This window comes from Periophthalmus magnuspinnatus, chromosome 10 (genome assembly GCF_009829125.3).
Source record: "Periophthalmus magnuspinnatus isolate fPerMag1 chromosome 10, fPerMag1.2.pri, whole genome shotgun sequence".
In the NCBI taxonomy this organism is placed as follows: Eukaryota; Metazoa; Chordata; class Actinopteri; order Gobiiformes; family Gobiidae; genus Periophthalmus; species Periophthalmus magnuspinnatus.
Genome location: NC_047135.1, coordinates 9068911 through 9089428, shown reverse-complemented (window position 1 = coordinate 9089428; position 20518 = coordinate 9068911). Strand labels below are relative to the sequence as shown.

General features: G+C 36.2%; 1 protein-coding gene across 1 annotated transcript; it reads left to right on the top strand.

Annotated features, from left to right (window-relative positions):
* The first annotated feature begins 110 nt into the window (after positions 1-110).
* On the top strand, positions 111-18762 carry osgn1 (oxidative stress induced growth inhibitor 1). Its single transcript, XM_033973984.2, has 8 exons — positions 111-317; positions 8055-8111; positions 9596-9732; positions 10254-10445; positions 12253-12344; positions 13104-13297; positions 15520-15863; positions 16308-18762. Exons 2-8 carry the CDS (start codon positions 8060-8062, stop codon positions 16782-16784), a joined length of 1488 nt encoding a protein of 495 aa, XP_033829875.1. The 5' UTR covers positions 111-317; positions 8055-8059; the 3' UTR covers positions 16785-18762.
* Positions 18763-20518: the final 1756 nt, after the last annotated feature.

Here is a 20518-nt window from a genome sequence, read left to right as displayed (position 1 = left end):
TCTTGGCGGACCTCACACTCTTGGTCAGTTGCCTCGGTGACAGCAGTGGAATGAGGCGTGACCTGATCGGCAGCAGCGTACAGAAGCGTGGCTTCTGATTGGTCGAGCTTGACAGACAGCAGCGGTATATAAACATGGCTACGCTGCTCAACGGTAGATTTCATGCGGGCTATCGTTGAAAGCCATACGTAAACAAGAAATAAACAACAAATCGAGCACTTTTAATGTAATTTTTAACGGGAGGCCAGGGGAAATCAGTCGATCCTACGTCTGAAAGGCTGTGAAAGCAAGAGGAGGACACCGCTGTACCGCTAAACGTAAGTGAATCACCACGGGCTTTGTAGGAAGCAATAGCCGGGGGAGATTGCGGGATGGTGAGATGAATGAGACCGGCCCGGGGCGTAACTAAAACTGAATGGAAACTAAAGCGTAAAACCAGTGCAAAGTGTGATTACGCAGACGGTTTTTTTTTTTGTCTACAATAGTAAGCATGTAATAGCAATGTCGCTAAACACGTGTACCATCTAATGTATACAAGAAGTTGGTAAGTTATGCAAAGTTCCACCTTGCTCTTAATTAAATGTACATAAAACGCCATACTTGTGGTTGTCTAATACTTAAAAGACGTGAAATTATGCCGCGTTAAAACAACTGTGTGGCAGAATGAATAATGCTGCTTAATATATTTCCATACATTATGAAGTATTTTTGCGAAGAAAAACGAGCGTGCTTTCTGACCGCGGGTGCCTGGGGGTGGTAGGCGGGCGCTGAGGCTCGGAGGGCGGGGTCCGGTTTGTCTGTGCACTCGGCCACACCCCCACGTTTCATAAATATGACTTCATCCAAGTGCGTAGAGTTATATAACTCAGGCTCAACTTATTTAATAAGGTATGACTGAATTATTGCCACTTAATGAATACTAATTGAGAGGCAGGATGAACTACACAACACAACACACTTGAGTTTGCATATTAGTCATGTTAAGAGTTAGAACTATGCATTTATAAAACGAAATGCATGCAATTAATTCAAATATCTTAAGTTGCAATAAAATACCCTTGAAAGTTAAAGTCCAATTACTTGGGGGAAAAAAATAAAATAAATATATATATATATATATATATATATATATATATATAAATATATATATATATATATATATAAATAGTTTACTGTAAAAAATGACATCCAAATCAAAACACTACATGACTAATGGTAAAACTGTAAATACTTGGCAGTGAAGTGATAATAATCAGTATAAACAAACAACTACTGGAATGATGACTATTGCATCTACCCATTTGATGAAAATGTTTTTTTCTCTTTTAAAAATATTGTCCATCAATAATCAATAATATCAATAATGTAATACCAAAATTAAATATGGTAGAAATGTAAATTTTGTAGCCTAGCTTTAAGAAAAAGTTTTATATCTGGAAAAAAGGGGTTGTGTCTAACAGGAAGGATACACATTCAAATAATGTGAAGGGCTCCTCCTACTTTTACAAACCCATAGTTATAATAATAATTACACTACAATAATTATATAAAGATGTCCATTTTTGTAGAGTGTAGATAGTGACTTGTTTTGGTTCAGTTGTACCAGTTACACTAATGCAGTGAACATATGTAGTTAATGTAAATCCAATTATACGTCTAGAGCAGCATATGGTCCTACGGTCACTGTGTTGAAGGCATTTAGGTCAGAGGAAGACATGCTTTCAGTAATCAGTAATGAATGAATTAATCAATGTTTCTTCCAATATTTTAGTAATTTGGCCATTCTTAGTTATTTTAGGGTGTGTTCAAACTTGACTATATCAAAATTTTGACTAGTCACAAAACTGGGACTAAATTCTGAACTAATCTTAAACTAGACCTGGACTATTCCTGGACTAGAACAGGATCAAAGAAGGTCTACCATCAATACTAAACTGGACTCGAACCAGGACCTAAAAGGAAGTTCAAGTGAAGTTTTATTTAGGGCTGGTTGATAATGGCAACTATATTAATTCATTTTAATTCATTTATTTTTCTGCAATTCATTTCATTTAAGTAGCAATTTTGCTGAAATGTTTTACAGTAAATCTAAAACAAATTAGTATGGTATCAAATGTATTAATTTGCATATACATAAAAAATAAAGCATTTTATTTTGTATGCTACTGTCCAGAATGCACTGTGGGATTTCTTATAGTCATAAATAATGCACTAAAATGGCAACTACAGGTAACTAAATATAACCTTATGGGTCCATTGTTTATGTTGGCCTTAAATTACCCTGCTGCAGTGCATTCTGGGAGTTGTAGTGTTGGGCCTGTCTGACTACATAATGAATGAGGCGCGGCTCTATTTACATTGATAACTAAATTGCACAGTCATTCTGACATTACTGTGGCCGGAGCCCTCAAATGACCTGAGACCAGGAAGAGAAACTGTAGTCTGAAACCACATTCATACTGTCACGCACTCCCAGTCAAACGTTTGGACACACCTTATCATTTAATGTTTTTTTTCTTTGTTCTTATTTACTGCTTTCAACATTTTATACATATGGAAGATGTTAAATATATGACACAATATGTGTGCAATTATATAGCAAAGTTTAAAAAAGTTAAATAACTGAACTAAACTAAATTTTTTATATATTTTATATTCAAATGCACTACAAACACTTCACCTTCTCTCAATGAGTTTGTTGATAAAGTCTCCTGAAATAGTTTTTACTTCACAGCTGTGCCCTGTCAGGGTCAAGGATTGCCAATAGTGCAAAGCAGCGATCAAAGCAAAGGGTAAAGTCTATTTTTTGTAATTTATTTTTGTTTGGACATATATGAAATGTAGCATTTATATTTTTGATGCCTTCAGTGAGAATCTATGTAAATAATCATGGAAATAAAGAACTGGTAGTGTATATCACATAAAAACTAGGACAAATCTGGAACCAAACCAGAACTGGATGACACCAAGTTGAACTAAACTAGGATTAAATCAGGATCCTAAAATAAACCAGCACTAGACCATACCACTTTGAGAATTTCTGATTATTGTGAAACATTCCAGCAATAACATCTCAGTGGAGATAAGCAGGTGCATCTTAAAATTATATCAAAATCTAAAAAATGGCAATTTACTTTTTGATTTACTATTTGAATAGACTGTTACCATTGTGAGATTATGAATACTTTGGCCTCTGTTCAATCCGCTTACTTCTCCTTAACCTTACTTTGACAAAGATCATTGACCGTTTTTACAAACTCTCACCGTGACTCTGCAGATTTTTCCCATTCCGGTTCATCTAGTTTGTCGTGTATCATTTGTTGCACATGTTAAGCCACTGTAGTTTTACTTTTTTATATTGCAATCCAATAAAATTACCCAGAGCTTCCTGGTGATTCAAGCCAAACCTCATTAAATTACAACACATTATAAAAAAACACCACTAAACAACAGTGGCACACATGTCAAGATTGTGCAGTGCTAATAAATAAATACAATTACATTATAAAATTAATAATAATAATAATATAATTATTATTATTATAAAATGACTTGAATTCTGCTTTTTTTTAAATTGACTACCGTACTTTTTTTTTGTTTTTGATGGATCTATTATTATTTAACTTGTTTCAATGTATTGCTGTTGTCATTTTTAAATTATATGCCAGTGAGGGGAGACAATTCCACCTGAAATAAGGTATGTTTTCTCTTTCAATTGTAATATTTCAAGCTGCAATTTTCTCTTATAAATAAGTACATTTAGTTTACCTCCTCACTATATTGTAAATATACCACTTTCTGACAGTATAAGGGTGCTGCAAGCTGTCTGCAAAGAACATTTTTTGATGGTAAAATTTGAAGAAAAAAAAACAGTGCTGAATAGTCAAGATATTGGATAGATTTAAATATTAAATAACTTCTTCCTCCTTTGATGGCATAAAATGTTTAATTTGAGGCTGCAGAAATAATTGCAATCAAACCACTTTTATCACAAAAATCATACATATCTTCTGTACATACAATAATTTGAATAAAATTATTTGTTGAGTAATACAAATTTTGGTTGATGACTAAACTATGACTAAACTAGAGCAGTAGGCCTGTAAGCCTTTAGTCATTAATTTGTATTAAAATCAACTGACATCTTGCAAGGATAAGCCTGCAAATAAGTAAAAGTTTTGCACTGGCTGTCATAGTAAGTTTATTAGGCCAATCTGACACATGCTTTTGAAATGTTGTAAGTTACATAACTGTATAGCATGTTTTGGCTGGGTGCCTGGAGCTAGCGTAATGTTAGCCCCTTTGTGTCGTGGCGCTGAGCCAAACAACTGCATGGGACGTGCTTAGACCCACTGGCCCGGTTTTTCTCCAGACTCGAAACACTCTGTTCTTCACTTTTTTTTTTTTTTTTTTAAGCTTGCTCTTGATGTGCAGAACCAAAAGTACTATAAACTTGTAGATAAGAATTCAGCTTAACTACTACAACTGCTACTACTACGACTGTTAGTTGTGGCTTTACTGTTAGTATAGCCTTAAACTTGTCTATCTTGCATGTATTCAATTACCGTACTACTGCTACAAAACTAGTGCTATTATTTATATCGCTGTTATTACTACTCTGACTACTACTAGTACTACAACTGCTGCTGCCTGATTTAGTCTATCACTGTGTCACTACCGGTAATTACTATTGTCCTTACAACTACTAGAATTTGCAGCTAAAACTTTACTAATACTTGCATACAACTGCTACTTTAACTTTGATTACAACTTTATTAGTACTTGCTCTTTAGAGTACACATAAAGATATACTTATTACTAATTCCATTGTTGTTGGTGCTATCACTACTTCTACTACTACACTTATTACTGTATTACTAAAACTTGAGGTGCAAATATTTAGGGATTTTTGTCATATCATCCAAAGTCACTTGAACCTTGTGAACCACCAATTATAATTTGAGAACATACTGTATTTTTAGGATAGTTGTTGAGTGACTATAAAAATGACATTTTCCTAGTATACTCGTTTTATCTTATATTCCTTTAGACTCAATGCCGGCTATGTGTAGAACCAACTGTACTCACTCAGCAGTGTACAGAAAAAAATCTGTGACCCGTGCCAAGTGGTGATTTCAACTCAGACGTCAGATTTAAAGTGACCATGTCCACAAAAGACCAGGGATCTATGGTCAAACAATTATTTTTAAATACATTTTGAACCACCTAAAGCTTGAAATATATTGACTGAAGGAGTCTAAACTGAGAATATTTACAGATTAAGTTGATAAAAACTAATTATAGACAATTTTTTTTGTCAATCTTGTACTTCTATTAAAATTGCATTCATTGTACATCCCTTGGTTTAGCCATGTTTCTGTTCTGATTTAGCCCCACTGTCTTATCCTGCTTTAGTCCTGCTTTAGCCCTGCTTTAGCCCTGCTTTATTCCTTCTTTAGTCCAAAAGATTATTCTATAATACAAGCCATATACTGTATTAAATAAGTGAATTCATGGAGGCCTGTGATATAACAACTCACTGGGGTCCTGTTTCTATGTTTCAAATTTAGCTTTAAAGTCCTTGGTCTTATCCAACTGCTGTCAATGGCATCTTCAACATGGATAAAGTCGGCTTATAAAACAATCTACCCTTTGATTAAGGCACTTCTGATCTGCAAATAGGAACAAGCTAAGAAGCAATGCACTTTGTCTCTTAATATGAAACAATATTATGATTAAATTAGCTTTGCAAACAAGAGCCTTAAAGAGGACCTACTGTGCTTGTGTCTGCTATATAACTATAATCTCTGACACCGTGGATTATTATGTTATAATTTGAACATTTTAAATTGCAGTATTAATCTAAAATGACTTAATAAAAGAAACAAGTCCACTGCCTTCCGTGTTAGAAAACTATGGTGCTCTGTGGGAACTGACATCGTCATCACAAAAAACAACACCTCCGATGTATAGCTCAAGTTAGCGAGCAGCGGATTTTTTTTTTTCATTTTTACCAAAATGACTACGCAACGACTCTTGCATGTATCACTGATTGAGAAAATAAAATTGGAGAATCAAGTAAGTACGTTACAGTGGGCGTATGCCGGTGGCGGTGAAAACGGGGATTGATCAGCAATATGGCATCCTAAAAATAAAAGATTAAAGATTGTTCAAACATGCACGAATCACTCCAAATACAATTCTGAGTGAGTAAATGGTGAGGAGAGACAACTATAACATGGTTAAAAGCTCTAAAAAGTTGATTTTGCGACTTTAAGAGGTCCAAACTGGGATGCCGTAGTCGTAGTGTATCTTATTAATAAACATTGAAGATTTTTAAAGCGCTTCTAGGACATAGCAATCAAAAATGCAGTAGATTTTATATTAAAGGGGCTGTACCTGATTTTTTTTTATTACCGGTACAATTTATTTATTTATTTTTTTTAATGTCAAAAACAGAAGTCTATAAGCGATTTTTGCAGCTTTCAGAGGCCAAAGCAGAATTTTGCAGTTACAGTAAAGCCTACAACAAATAGCATGGCAGCTGGCACTTCCTGATTCTTGAACAATAAAACGCTTCAGAATTTGATGTAAATAGACACATATTGACCTCAAGAGCTGCTTATACAATATATCCCTTAATTATAATGAAACTAACTGAGCTGCAAGAACAATTTATATGGTCATAATTGGAAATTCAAAAATAGCTACAGTTATGAGTGGGTGTACAAAATTAATGTCACATTTTTAGTTTTAAATAATCTAGATGACATTTCTATCCTTATTTGAAAAATTACACTGCAAGTTTGTTTTTTCAGCCTTTTTAATAGCATTTTATTATAGACTTTGTACTCTATGCATGAAAGCAAGAACTAGGATATATTATCCACTTTTTAATATCCCCTGAAGCTGCATTATTTTAGTCACAACATGCTCCACAAACAACACAATATCCTGTCTTGTCTTGTAAAACCTGCTAACCCCATTTGACTTCTACCAACTTGTGAATATGATCATTATTTAGTTTAGCAGCTCATATGTTCAGTCTTCAAATGTGTGTGGGAATCCTACTTTTCCAATCCAAATCTTAGCCCCAATATTTGATACATTTTCATAATTTTTGAATCGTATTGAATTAAATTTGCATAATAATTGTACAACTACAAACCTTTTTATCAACAGTCAACATCATTATGATATTTTTATCATTAATGTGCTTCGAGCCAAATCAAACATTTGGTGCTGAGTCATTCTGCCGAGGTCACTGGAAATGCACAGACCACATTCACTTCTGTCAATAATTTACTTCAGCCAAATACTGGTCACTGATCAAACAACCAGAAAAACCATCCCATAAGAAATTACTTTAAAGAATAAGAAGACATGCTTACTTGGGTTAGAGATTTGGTAAAGTCAAAGAAATCACATCTTTCTTCCTTTTGTTGATCGGTCTTCTTATTAAGAACTACTAAAATAGCTTTCAGTTGTAATTTCATGAATATAAACAGTACAAACTACCAGGGTTGCTAAAAACTATCGAATATCAGATACTAATTGATACTAAAACTAGTATCGAAACTAGATACTTATTTGAGCAGGTACTGATACTAAAAATGTCACATTCACAGAAATGAGCCTTTCCTGAATAGCTTTAGAATGATCTTGAGCTGTGTCAGAACAAGTATAAAACCACATAGACTAGTATACACCCATGGACCACTATGGAACCTACCTGGAGGACTGAGGGATTACACAGATATAAGGCCACATGGCGATATAAATGAAAGTACTACCTTTTAATGTTAAAAGCAACATTTTATTGTGTAAAGAGAGTGTTTTTATTATCATTGTCGTATCAGAATCGTTAACGAGTATCGTAATTGAGTTTGAAATTTCACTCACTCATACACAAATATACTCAAACACAAGTGCCTTTTTCACTTTACAAGATTATAAAGTTGCAATTGTTAAGATTTTGCAATAAAACTAATTAAGTGTAACTGTATAAATACTTTAACACAAACTAATTATATTTCTTCATTTTGTCTCTACAGATAAAATGGAAAACCAGGACAGAGACTCCGGGGACATCATTCCTGTGGTCATTATCGGTGAGAAAAATTCAAACTCATAAATTTACATTATTTTTCCCATACTGTTTATTTTTGCAAAGTCATTCCTCCAAGAGCCATCTGATTGTTTACGAGACAGGAATGAGAGGGGGAGAGTTCTGCTTGGTTGAAGAATTTGCTTTAGGGGACCTGTTCTCATGACTACAGCACAAGAATTGTTTTTCATTCTATTAAGTCACAAAGTAAAAGGTTGAAAATTGTCATGTGGTAGTCTTATGTGTAGAAAAATGCTATTGAAATTTTAAAGACAAGGTTTACTGATTGAGATGGTTTGGATGAGTACAGAGAAAGGAGAGTGAATATATGGTACAGAGGAGGGGTAATGAATATATTGGGAGTCTTTTGTTAAGTATTGCCAGTTTTTACTCCAGATGCCCTCCCCGACACGACCATTCCACATGTATATTTTGACTGGAGTGGGTAATGTACGTTGTTCAGGAACACAGAAAACAGTAGAATGACCCTTTGGTTTGGGGTGAATACGTGTATATATTTACATATGATGGATGATTATGAAATGTGGAATAGTTCGAGAATAACTCAGAAACCAGAGAGTTTATTGGTGAGAAGTTGACCGCCTGCCAGTTCAAAGTTCAGATGATTAAGGTCATATCGCCTTGACCATACATCCCAACCTTTTAAAGCACTTCCCCAGTTTCACTTTGATGATTCTGTAACAAGTTCTGAATTTTAAGTGTGCAACATTATGCATATTATTTAAGTAATCAAATCTCAAATGCCATTGCAAACAGAAAATGTATCTTTTGAACATTTGTTGACAAACCACAAAAACACGCTGTAATAGTTGCAGTAGTTTAGTGATAATAACTCATAACGCTTGCTCAATTACAATTATTCATTGCTCAATTAAGTTGTATGGTATAAGGTAGTTACACGACACAACATTTCTGGTAGAGGGTCTGCTACTTGCTTGTCTGCCTGGAATATTTCACAATATGGCATTAAACTTAACAAAGTTGTATTTATTTAATTAATGCTTCTATTGCCCCAAGATACAGTGAATAACATACATTCTTACTGTGAGCAGAGTTGCCTCTCCATGAAGATGGATATGTCATACTGTGAAGCATTTCAGGCAGTGGTAATATCTTCATTGAGACAAGCAAGTGACAGACTGGACGCCTTTTATTTTATCAATTCATTTGAAAGATAAACTTCCTGTTTGCAATTGGTCCCTTGGCATTTAGTCTAATCTGGGACCATCGAAGTTAATTAAAATGCAGCTCATTAGTGGCTCTAGTTGTTGTTGTTGTGGGCGCCACAGTGCAGCACCTTGGGAACAGATGGTACAGAGTAGGGACAGTAGATATATGGTACAGAGGAGGGACAGTGAATATAAGGTACAGAGGAAGGACAATGAATATCGTTAGACCAAAGAGAACATTTATGGATGTAGTAATGTCGTGTTGTTGCCATGGTTGTGATGGGTATTTGTTTTCTAGGAAATGGGCCATCTGGGATCTGCCTGTCTTACCTGCTCTCGGGTCACACTCCATACGTGTCCCAGGACGCTGCTCACCCAAACCCTCTGCTCCAGCACAAACTGAGGGAGCAGCCCGACCTGTCGCTGCTAGAACAGGTAACTAACTAGAGCAGATCATTGGACTACTGATTTTACTAAAACACAGTTAACTTAATCATACTTTATTTGACAAAAAAAATCTTGCCTAGTCTGTCTCATTTTTACATTTTTTCGAAGTTTATAATGTTACTTCCACATTGGACACTGGCAGCAGAGAGGTGCTTCCATAGCTATTGCTTAGCAACTATAATGTCAACAAAGGCCAAAACATGTCTAAAGGCTTCTAGTCTTTTTTTACTTACTTTTTATCTTATCGGCTATTAGCCTTAAATCTCCAGCACAATCCAATATGTCATTTTGGTCAAATTGCTGCCTAGAACATACACACAAAGCCTTATATTAACTCTTTGATACGAAGAGGCAACTACCATAAATGTGATACTCTGCTCTCCTCAAGGTTTGTGGTAAAAAGACTCTCCCTCTCTTTCTTTTTCTCTCTTTCTTCCTCCCTCACTTCCTCCTTCCCTCTCTCCCACTCCTCCTTCCTTTCTCCCTCCCTCTGTCTCGCTCCTCTGTAGGACCTGGAGTACCTGTGTGAGGGTCTCGAGGGGCGGTCTTCTAACCCCGTGGCGGTCCTGTTCGACTCTCTGCTGCTGCCAGACAGTGACTTTGGGCTGGAGCACTCCTCTCCTCTAATCTGGAGATATGAGCCGGAGCGAGCCATCCCTCACCTGGTGTTGGGTAGGGGGCCCCCTGGTGGAGCATGGCATGTACGTATTCAGGCCTGAAATAATAACACATTTTAACAGACAATATATCGCCACAGAAATATCCTAATATAAAAATAATAATAATACTATAATGTAATGTTAGATTTTATGTGTCATAAACAATTACTCATGTAGTAATATTTTTGTTAATCTCCTGGACCCTATTTGAATCCTTACGGTTAGCTGTAAGATTCTACAACTTCACAAGCCTGATGCTAGGTGCAGTAGTTTCATCAGCAGAATACACACCAATTATGTTGCTGTAGTGCTCTGAAGAGGTGTGACGTAGCATGGAGAGCAAAGGCAGTGGGGACACAGTGCCTCAAAAACAAAATGCCAAAAATGTATATGTAAGTGTTTAATACATTTCAAATATAGCATTTTCAAAACAATAAAAGGTAACATGATGATTGAAATATGCAATGTGCAGTTAATACCCCAGAGAAGTGTAATCCCACCTCTTTAATACGAAGACTAAATCTTGGTACAAGGTACATTCTGAACATGTAAATTAAATCATATCTTATTAGGATTAAAACGATTTATATGCATGACAGCAAAGTGGGGAATGCATGGAGTTTGCTGTTTGTGGCTGGACAGTTTAATCTGCCTTTTCACTTATGAAGTTGCTATTTGCAAGTATTTCTCATATAGTTGTTTTTGCATGAGCTCCTACACTTTAGAGCTTTTATTATACGATCACAAATGTCTTTGATCAACTAACTACTCTAAACAGCAGCTTAGAAGAAAAAAACATTCAGAGTTCTTCATTTCAAAGAGCCATGTTCTTAAGAGGAACTACATTTTGGACCTTTTGCAAAATCCTGGTTTAGAAACACTTTAACTCATGTGTCAACAACTTAAAACACAAATCTGCAACTTTTCAGCTTTTGGTCAGCATCTAAGTCAGCATCTAATTGTTCAGTTCTTTGGATCTGGTTATTGATTTTATTTTCATTTTCTCTGAGGGTGCTGTTTATGTAATTACCTTGAGACATGAATTTGATAAATTTCCCAGAATACCTCACAGTCCTTATCCTTGCTTTTTTCAGTAAAGACAATTTCTTACGTGGCATTTATTAAGTTATTACAGGTAATAATTGGCTCCAGACACTAAAAAATAACCTAACCTAACTCTAAACCTATCAAGAATAAAAAGCAGGTGACCTTTTGCTGCTGCTGGGTTGGAACCACTACTTTCTAATACAACAACAACTTTGTTTTTGTTCATTCTAAACATATCAAAGTAAGTACACTGTTAATATAAATGTAAACAACCTTAAAACATAATACTTAATACCTGAAAAAGTTGTAAGTTATGACAAACTAGATCATGATTTTACATTTTGCTCAGCGTAAACATCAATATTGATTCAAAACGGCTTGGCAAGAAAAACAGGTTAATTGACTTCCTGTTCAAAACTGCAGAACTGCCGCTAATGTAATTTTACCATAGAACACAGCAGACTTTGTTGTTAAAAAATGGCTATGTGACATTTTTTCTGTCTGACTGTTTGAAAAAAGTAATGATTTGAAGTACCGGTACAGCGATAGGGGATACAGAAAACAGACATTTTCTGAGCACTCAAGCCTCAACTGCAGGACCTATGATTACTCAAACATGCATGAGTCAATTGAAATACTCCCAGTAAGCAAATGATGAGCATTGTTAAAGGCTCAGTAGTGAATTTTACATAATATCCCCCCTTTAAATATAGAAAAATGAATGAAATGAAAAATACAAAATATTGAGAATACAGCTAAAAATATTAAATGTATAACTACAATGATTTTGTTTATTCTTCAGGCGATGGAGGGGTCCATGCTGACTCTGAGTTTGGCAAACTGGATGGAACTGCCTGGACTCAAACTCAAAGACTGGCTCAGAGAGAAACGCAGGTACCGTCATCTATAGGCCTGGACTAGACTGTGGACTAGACTGTGGACTAGACTGTGGACTAGACTGTGGACTAGACTGTGGACTAGACTGTGGACTAGACTGTGGACTAGACCGTGGACTAGACCGTGGACTAGACCGTGGACTAGACCGTGGACTGTGGACTAGACCGTGGACTAGACCGTGGACTAGACCGTGGACCCGACCTGGCACTAGACTTGGCTCTAGACCGGGATCAGATCTCCTCAGCATGTAGTAATAGTTGTGTTTATGTTTTTACTATGTTTGCTTTTCAAATTACCCAAATGGAGAATGCAGTTTGAGATTTGCATAAAATGGGCACAGGCAAATTTGATTGTTTTTTCACTTCCTCTTTAAGTTCATGCTGATGTTAAAAGGCACCTGCTGATTTTACTAAGGTCAATAGAGATGTGGGGGGGGGGGGGGAATCCTACATACTTTACATGCAGGATTTGGCCTGTTTTAGATCAGGTTTAGACCAGTTTTAGACCTGGTTTTAGCCTAGTTTGAACATGGTTGTCAGTTGCTTTACTTTTGAATGTTTTTTCCTAGTTTAGACCTGGTTTAGTCTTGGTTTAGACCTGTTTTTTTCAAGGTTTAAATCTGGTATTGATTTGGTTAATTTAGATATGGGTTCCCTTTACTCTATCAAAATTTGGCAAAAGTATATAAAATGTCAAGAAAACACTGATGAAACATGTTTTTAAAAACATTTTCTGTCATTTTCAATATTTTTGCAGAAATGTACGCAACGACAGAGCCACACCTGCAGAGATAGCCTTGTATTACCAGCACTACGTTTCCCAGAAGTCTTTAGAGCAGAACTTTGCCTGTGGGACAACGGTTACCGAGGTGACCAGAGTGCATGGCGACGGAGATGAGCCATGTTGGAGAGTAACTGGAGTTCAGCGCCGTGAAGGAGAGGAGCTCGGAGGTAAGAAAGCATTTTATTTTATGGTAACTTCAACAATTATGGTTTGTTCTTAATATCATAGTTGTTCAATTAAATGACAATGAAGAATGAAAACACATCTATAGAGAACATCACAACAGTGTTACGAATTTATCATTATTGATATGTTATTGGAGCCACATATTTTTACTTATTTTGTTCAATTGGAAACCAATTTGTAACATATTATCTTGTTGCTTGTATAGTTACATATCGCTTATTTTCGTCATGATGAAAAATTAGGATTGTTGCTATAGGAGGACATTTTCCCATTCACATTTTTTTTTGTTTTCAATTTTTAAGCGCTATGACAATGATCCCTTTTGTTGTTGTTTTTTAGGCCCGAGCCTGGGACAACGTCCCGGCGAGGGACTCATTAAAACCGTGTCCGGAACATGGAAAATGGCAAAAATCAAGTAGTAAACACGCCCCGACATGGCAGTGAGTGGTATCAAAAATTAGAACTCGACAAGCTCTAGTTCACACAAAAGACCCCGAGAAAAAATAACGAAAGACGACTCGGTAGCTCGGTACTTTGATTTTCATGGGGCCAATGGGAGCCCGACTCGGAAAAAAGTCAACGTAAAAATCTGAAACTCACATCAAAAAATAGAACATGTCAGGACATGACAAAAATGATATTATGGCCCCGCCCTAAAATGTACAGGAAGTCGGCCATATTGGATCAAACCCGGTAATGACAAAAGTGCACACCCTCGCATTCAGGACATTTCCTCGCACAGTTTTCATCACAAACACTTCAAATTTGGCCAAATCTCACTAAACCCATTTTTGAATATTTCAATAAAATATTTCTCTTTCACACATTTTTTGTTGGGAAAATGCTAACACAGCGTTTATGCACAATTGTGAACTGAACGCAATGATATGCAAATCAAGGCACTCTCTCACAAAATGGCTCTCTAGAGCCCTCTTCAAATTTCATTTTCAAAAATTTGTAGAAGACAATTGATTTGTCGTGGACTTGTGAAAAAATTCACAGGGGCCTTATTTGTGATGGGGCACAATGTGAGAAAGTCACATGACTGTAGCTGTTATGGTTTAGGAGAAAAATAATGGGTGGAAAATGCGTTTCCATTATTATTTTTTAATTTTTTTTTAACTCAATAGCGCCACCTCAAAATTTGAAATACATTGTGGCAATGAGAGACCTTTTTCATCGCAGACAAATGAAATTTGGTACAAACATAGAACATGTCAAGACAAGTAAAAAATATATTATGACCCCCCCCCATCCTAAACCCTACAGGAAGTCAGCCATTGTGGGCGGAACCTCATTTAAAAAAATTTTTACTTCTCACATTTGAATTTTTTGCACCTCGGATTTTCATTCAAGAAACATGCAAATTGGTCAAAATAAACTATACCCATGTGGGATTATAGGGAACTCTTTTGGAATTTTCTAAGTTATAAAATATGGGTGTGGCCAGCCTGCAAATAAAAAAAGCCATTTTAAAAAGTTTTTAATTGCGTGTAACTCACACATTTAGTGTCCTATTTCCCGGCATGAATATACTTTTTTTTCCAAAATGTTGATCTGAATGCATACATATATAATTTACACAGGTCAGACATTATATTGCTCCACAGCGCCCCTTGAACCTTTTAATGGTATGCAAAAAATTACTTTGTCACAAACATTTTAAATTTGGCATGGACATCCCTATTGACATACTGAACAAAAAAGCCAATGAGATTATACCTCTATTTTCAAAGGCGTTGCCATGGCAATGTCTGACATTTCTCATTGAAATACATGGGTTTTGATTAACTAGGATGAAAAATTACTACTTTGTCATAGACCATTCAAATTTGGTACACATATTCCTCTCATCATACTGAACAAAAAGGCCAATGAAGACATACCTCTATTTTCAACCGTGCAGGCGTGACAATGTGATAAATGTTCTAATTGGAATGAATGGAGTAGTATTACTGAGACGCTGATTTTGGGGGGAGGGGCGATGTAAGCGGGAATGAAAGGCAGGATTTCCACAGTGGTATGTACCCCGCGGTCACAAGGGGTGGCGAGGGCCTTTATCACTGCTTGCAGTTTTCATTTTAAATTATTATTCTGAAACGCATGGATAACAGGAAGCTAAAATCCATGAATTGCAAGCCTAACTAAAACCGAGTTGAACCAGTCTAACCTTTGACCCTAACATCACTGTACATATTCCCAGATGGTGGCACCGTGTCAGAGGAGGTCCCATTCTCCATTTTGGCCCGTAACGTGGTTTTGGCGACGGGGACCCATGATATTCCGGCCCGCCTCAGAGTCGACGGAGAGTCCCTGCCCTTTGTCTGTCACTCGTTCTGGGAGCTGGAGGCCGCTATCTCCCGCGGCGAGCTTGACGAATTGTCTGAGCCTGTTCTGGTGGTGGGGGCGGGTCTTACGGCCGCGGATGCCGTACTGGCCACTCGCCATCTGAGTGCACCGGTGTACCACGCTTTCAGACGCTCCGTAACCGACCCAGGGCTGATATTCAACCAGCTACCCAAACTGCTCTACCCAGAGTACCACAAGGTGAGGAGGAGGAAGAAGAGGAGGAGGAAGGGGACCTATTTAGTTACTAGATGGAGACAATCCGAAAAGTTACATGGTGCACTTTTAAGTATTGGCCACCTGGTGTAATTGTGCCATGCACCTTTCAGACCTCGTTTAGTCCTGTTTTCTTCCACTAATTTACTCATTTGACTATCAGAACCGAGAAACATAGGACTTTTTTTCTTTTTAATCTTATTTTGAATGGCTTGAGTCTAGTGTAGACATGTAATAGCAGCAGTGCTCCAGGTTGGTGAAAAGGGATAAGTTCTAGCACATTCATCAAAGATCCTCTGAGTCTGAGTTATGAGCATGCTGTACCAAACTGTACAAAAAACAGGGCTTATTTTAACAGAAAAACTGAAGTGAACTGTCTTCTAAACATTCAGAGCATTCTAAAGTTTTCTCTTTTTTTCTTGGTTCCAGGTTCACCAGATGATGACCCAACAGCAGTACGGCTCTCCGACCTCCTCCTCTTCCTCATCTTCGTATCCAAACTACCTCAGCTTCCCAAAACACAGAGTCGTCAAATTCCTCCCAAACAAAAAATGCATCCTCGAATCGGACTTGGGCCAAAAGACTGCAATCCAGGTCTCCAAAGCTTTAGTCCTCATCGGATCCCACCCAAATCTCTCCTTTCTCCCAGATCACGGTCGCTCACTCGGTGTATACCGAAACGAACCAATATCCTGTCGGCGAAATCCCATTGATGTAGACCCATTCACAAACCGGGTCACAGAAGCTCCTGGGATGTACGCAATGGGCCCACTAGTGGGAGAAAACTTTGTAAGGTTTTTAAAAGGAGGAGCGCTAGCAATCGTTAGCGACCTGCACAAAAGGCAAAAACTCCTAATGGATGACACGTGGGTCAGGGCAGACACAGACTGGAGCATAAAGGGTTGATGGAAAAGTCGGCTTGAATTTGCCCTCTTCTGAATTCCTCAAAGTGCATTATCCAAAGTGCTATGTTTTTTCATTATACCTTCCATCTATCAAGGAGTAAAGCCTTTAGAAAGAAGTGCGATTTAAGAAGTCAAGGAATATAAAAGTAAATGGCAAATAAGGTAGGCAAAGTGTATTAGCCGCTAATTGTGCTATGGTGTTTTTTATCTAACATTATACCATCTGTCTATCAAGGAATAACGACTGTAGAAACAAGTGCTAGTTATAAGGTCAAGGAATCAGGAAATAATTGGCAACAAATAGGATAGCACATTAGCCGCTTAAGGGCTACTATATTGTGAACATATCATCTAGGTATCATTGAAAGAGGCCAGCTAAAATGGAATGGAACATCAAAAACGGCCATTACCATGGAAATCTGTCATGTTTGTGGGATTAGTGCAAAACTCCCATATGTTAACTAAAACGAAGTTAAAAAGTAAACAAAAGCGTTTTGGAACTCTATAGTTCAGAAAACCCATAGTAACCCAGAAAAACTTTCTGAAAAAAAAAAAAAAGTTTGCAAATGTGATCAGGTGTAATCGGCTACATGGTAACTAATAACCACAAGACCTATAATTTTATTTAAAATTCGTTTCTGAAAACCACTAAGTTATTAAAATATTTCACAGAATCTTTCATTTTAATTGGACTTAAAACAACCATATTATGGATATTGGTTACCACGTAGCTAGTTAACCTCCGTGACGTCTTTGAACTCTTAACATTTTCATTTTTGGAAAGTCTATGGGAAAAATTAATGAACAGTTTAATTCCAGAAGCGGAGGGGCCACTCACTTTTTAGGCCCATTTCATCATCTGGATTTTCTTGATATTAGTTGTTTACAAATTACTTTGCCCATCATCTTAGCTATTACATGGCACCTGAGATCTGACAACATGAGCTCTCACAGTTGAAGTGTGACTATAGTTTAATCAATATACTATCTGTTCCCTAATTCATGTTATAGATGCTTACATGGAAAGAAAGTGTATTCACTGCATAAATGCTAGTATGTTTTTAACCTATCAAGTTACTATTCATCTCATGTCCTTTTTCTCATATAGATGAAAATATTAAACAAAGTGCATTATACATTTCTTTAAAATAAAAAAAAAATCCAAATTAGAGCTAGATAAAGGGGGTCAGTTAGAGAGAGAAAAAAGCTAATTATGTGAAAACAAATATTGAAAAAAGCAGCTGGCGTTTGTTAACCCAACTCCCAATATCAAACTATTTAAATCAGAAGAAAATTGAATTTGTTAAGCAAAAATGTAGAAAATATTTTAGAGATTTTAAGCATTCATACTCAAATAATCAAAAACTTTATGGTTTTAATGAGTGTAAATGCATTCTTTATTTATTTATTTATTTATTACCAGTAATGCAAAATCTTATAAACAACATCATTGACATTGCACAATTTCTTTTGCATCTTCTTGGAAAAGGAAAAAAAAAATCAGGTCTACATTAAACAAATCATTGAATTGCTCAAGTTTTTATTTAATTGAAAATAAAAATTAGGGTTACTATTATTCTACCATATCCTTACTCCATAATGTCTGAGCATTGACTTGAATTGAATTTTGGAATTGGTATGAAACACGCACATTTTGTTAAGAGAAGCAGGGGGCATTTTAACAGTTTTAAGGACTTTTTATGTATATTTATGTTTGTATATATAAAATCGGGTAAATTACTAACTTTTGATATTAAGGTACGTGAATTTGATTAAATTGATGTATAATTGTATAATATGGTGAAACCTAATCAAACCTGGAGATGTACTGAAATTTTAATATGCACTAACTTCTATTGTTTGCCCAATAACACTATGGAATACTGTCTCATATTTTATATGGAGGTTAAAGTATATTTTGTACAATTTGATTATTAATGTTCTAGATATTTAACTATTAAAAGCTTTTATACATTGGGAAAATAAATGTGTGTTTTTAATTAATTAATAGGAATTTGAAAGGAACACTATAATAAGGAGTACATGTTTGATATACATAATTTTCTTCTACACATAAATGTAATTTGGGTACATTAAATTAACTACTTATATACTTCATTATATCCTCCTGAGACCGGGCCCATTCGTTTGTGTCCTTTATAAAGACATTGAGCTAACTAGTTGATCTTTTCTGTTGCTCTATCATTTGTTTGGCTGGGAATTTTTGGAACCGCCTTTTCCTTTTGATCCAAAATGGCCAACATTTTATAATGCGAGGAAATCAAATATCCTTTATTTATACCATTTTAAACTATATTTTTTCACATATATGTGTATTTATTAACCCTTTAATAGTACATTTATTTATTTATTCTTTATTTGTCAGGGACCATGTACAAATTCATTAATCTTAAAAAAGATAAGATGATTTGTACCAGATTTAGCTACTGTTACTTTCCATGTGCAGTCCCTGGGCAGATGAACACATTCAAAAATACACATTTCATTACAATTACATTATAAGACTATCAATTCATCATTAATTAGCAGTTAAATACAATAAACTGTCCCCATGTCTAATATGTGATGTTTCCTACAGTCAATATAAAAAATCATTATGTGCAGGTTTTTTACAGTGAAACAGAAAAGTACAAATGAACTAAACTGATGTCGACACATTTGATGATCTAAAATGTGCTTTTTCAAATTTCAAATAAAATTATTCAAATCTACAGACATTTTGGACTGGCTGATTCCACTGTCTGATGGTTTGAAAAGAAAAGGTCGACTGAGCAAAGCCGAGGATCTTTTTGGAACTGTGCAATTTCAGCTCACAGAGGACACAGTGGATCAGGTATTTGTTCGGAACAAGGTTTAATAGGTGGAGCTGCATAATTGATCATTTTGAATCAATTTCTTAGATTTGAATAAAAAATGTAATTGTCGAAACTGAACATTTTGTAACTGTAAAGGGTGCCTTTACTGCCTGATTATAGATGGATCTGAGAGATTTGAATGCACTCTCTTTGGCCTGAGACCAACAGGACGCACAGTAGGTCATGTGTGGGATAATCATGGCTTTGAAATATGTGAAAGCAGCCTCTTCTGTCAAGCTGTTCCTCGTGTGTCTTAGGGAAGAGATGTTGTATTGGATTGAGTTGTGTACTTTTTTTTATATGCTTTTTGAAAGACAATGTCTGGTCCAAATATTTTTTCTACTCTGTTAACAAAGATGTTGGGCCTGTCTTTAATAAAATACATACTGTTTTATTAATGTTTAGTGTCAGGCATGAAGATTGGAGCCAGTTACCAATATTGTCCATTGCTGAAGATAATGTGGTGGCCACTTGCTGCACATCCCTTCTCTGTGCGTAGATGACAGCATCATCTGTGTACATGATGATGTCTACATCTTTGCACACGTCTGAGAGGTCACTGATATAAATGCTGAACAACAGGGGCCCCAGAATTGACCCTTGTGGGACCCTGTTGTGCATTGTACCCATCGGAGAGATACGACTTTACCCAATGCAATGCATCAATGGAAAGATGGTACTGAGAGAACTTGGACAGGAGAACAGAGTGGCTTACTCTTTTGTGAAATACCTGAACAGCGTAATGCTGCTCTCATCTTAGTCCTTCTGAAACTGTTCCTGTCCCTGTAGGGGCGTAGGAGTGCAGCCTCACCTCTGGACTCCTGCTCTGCTCGCTCTAAGGCCATTCTTCTCTGATGGT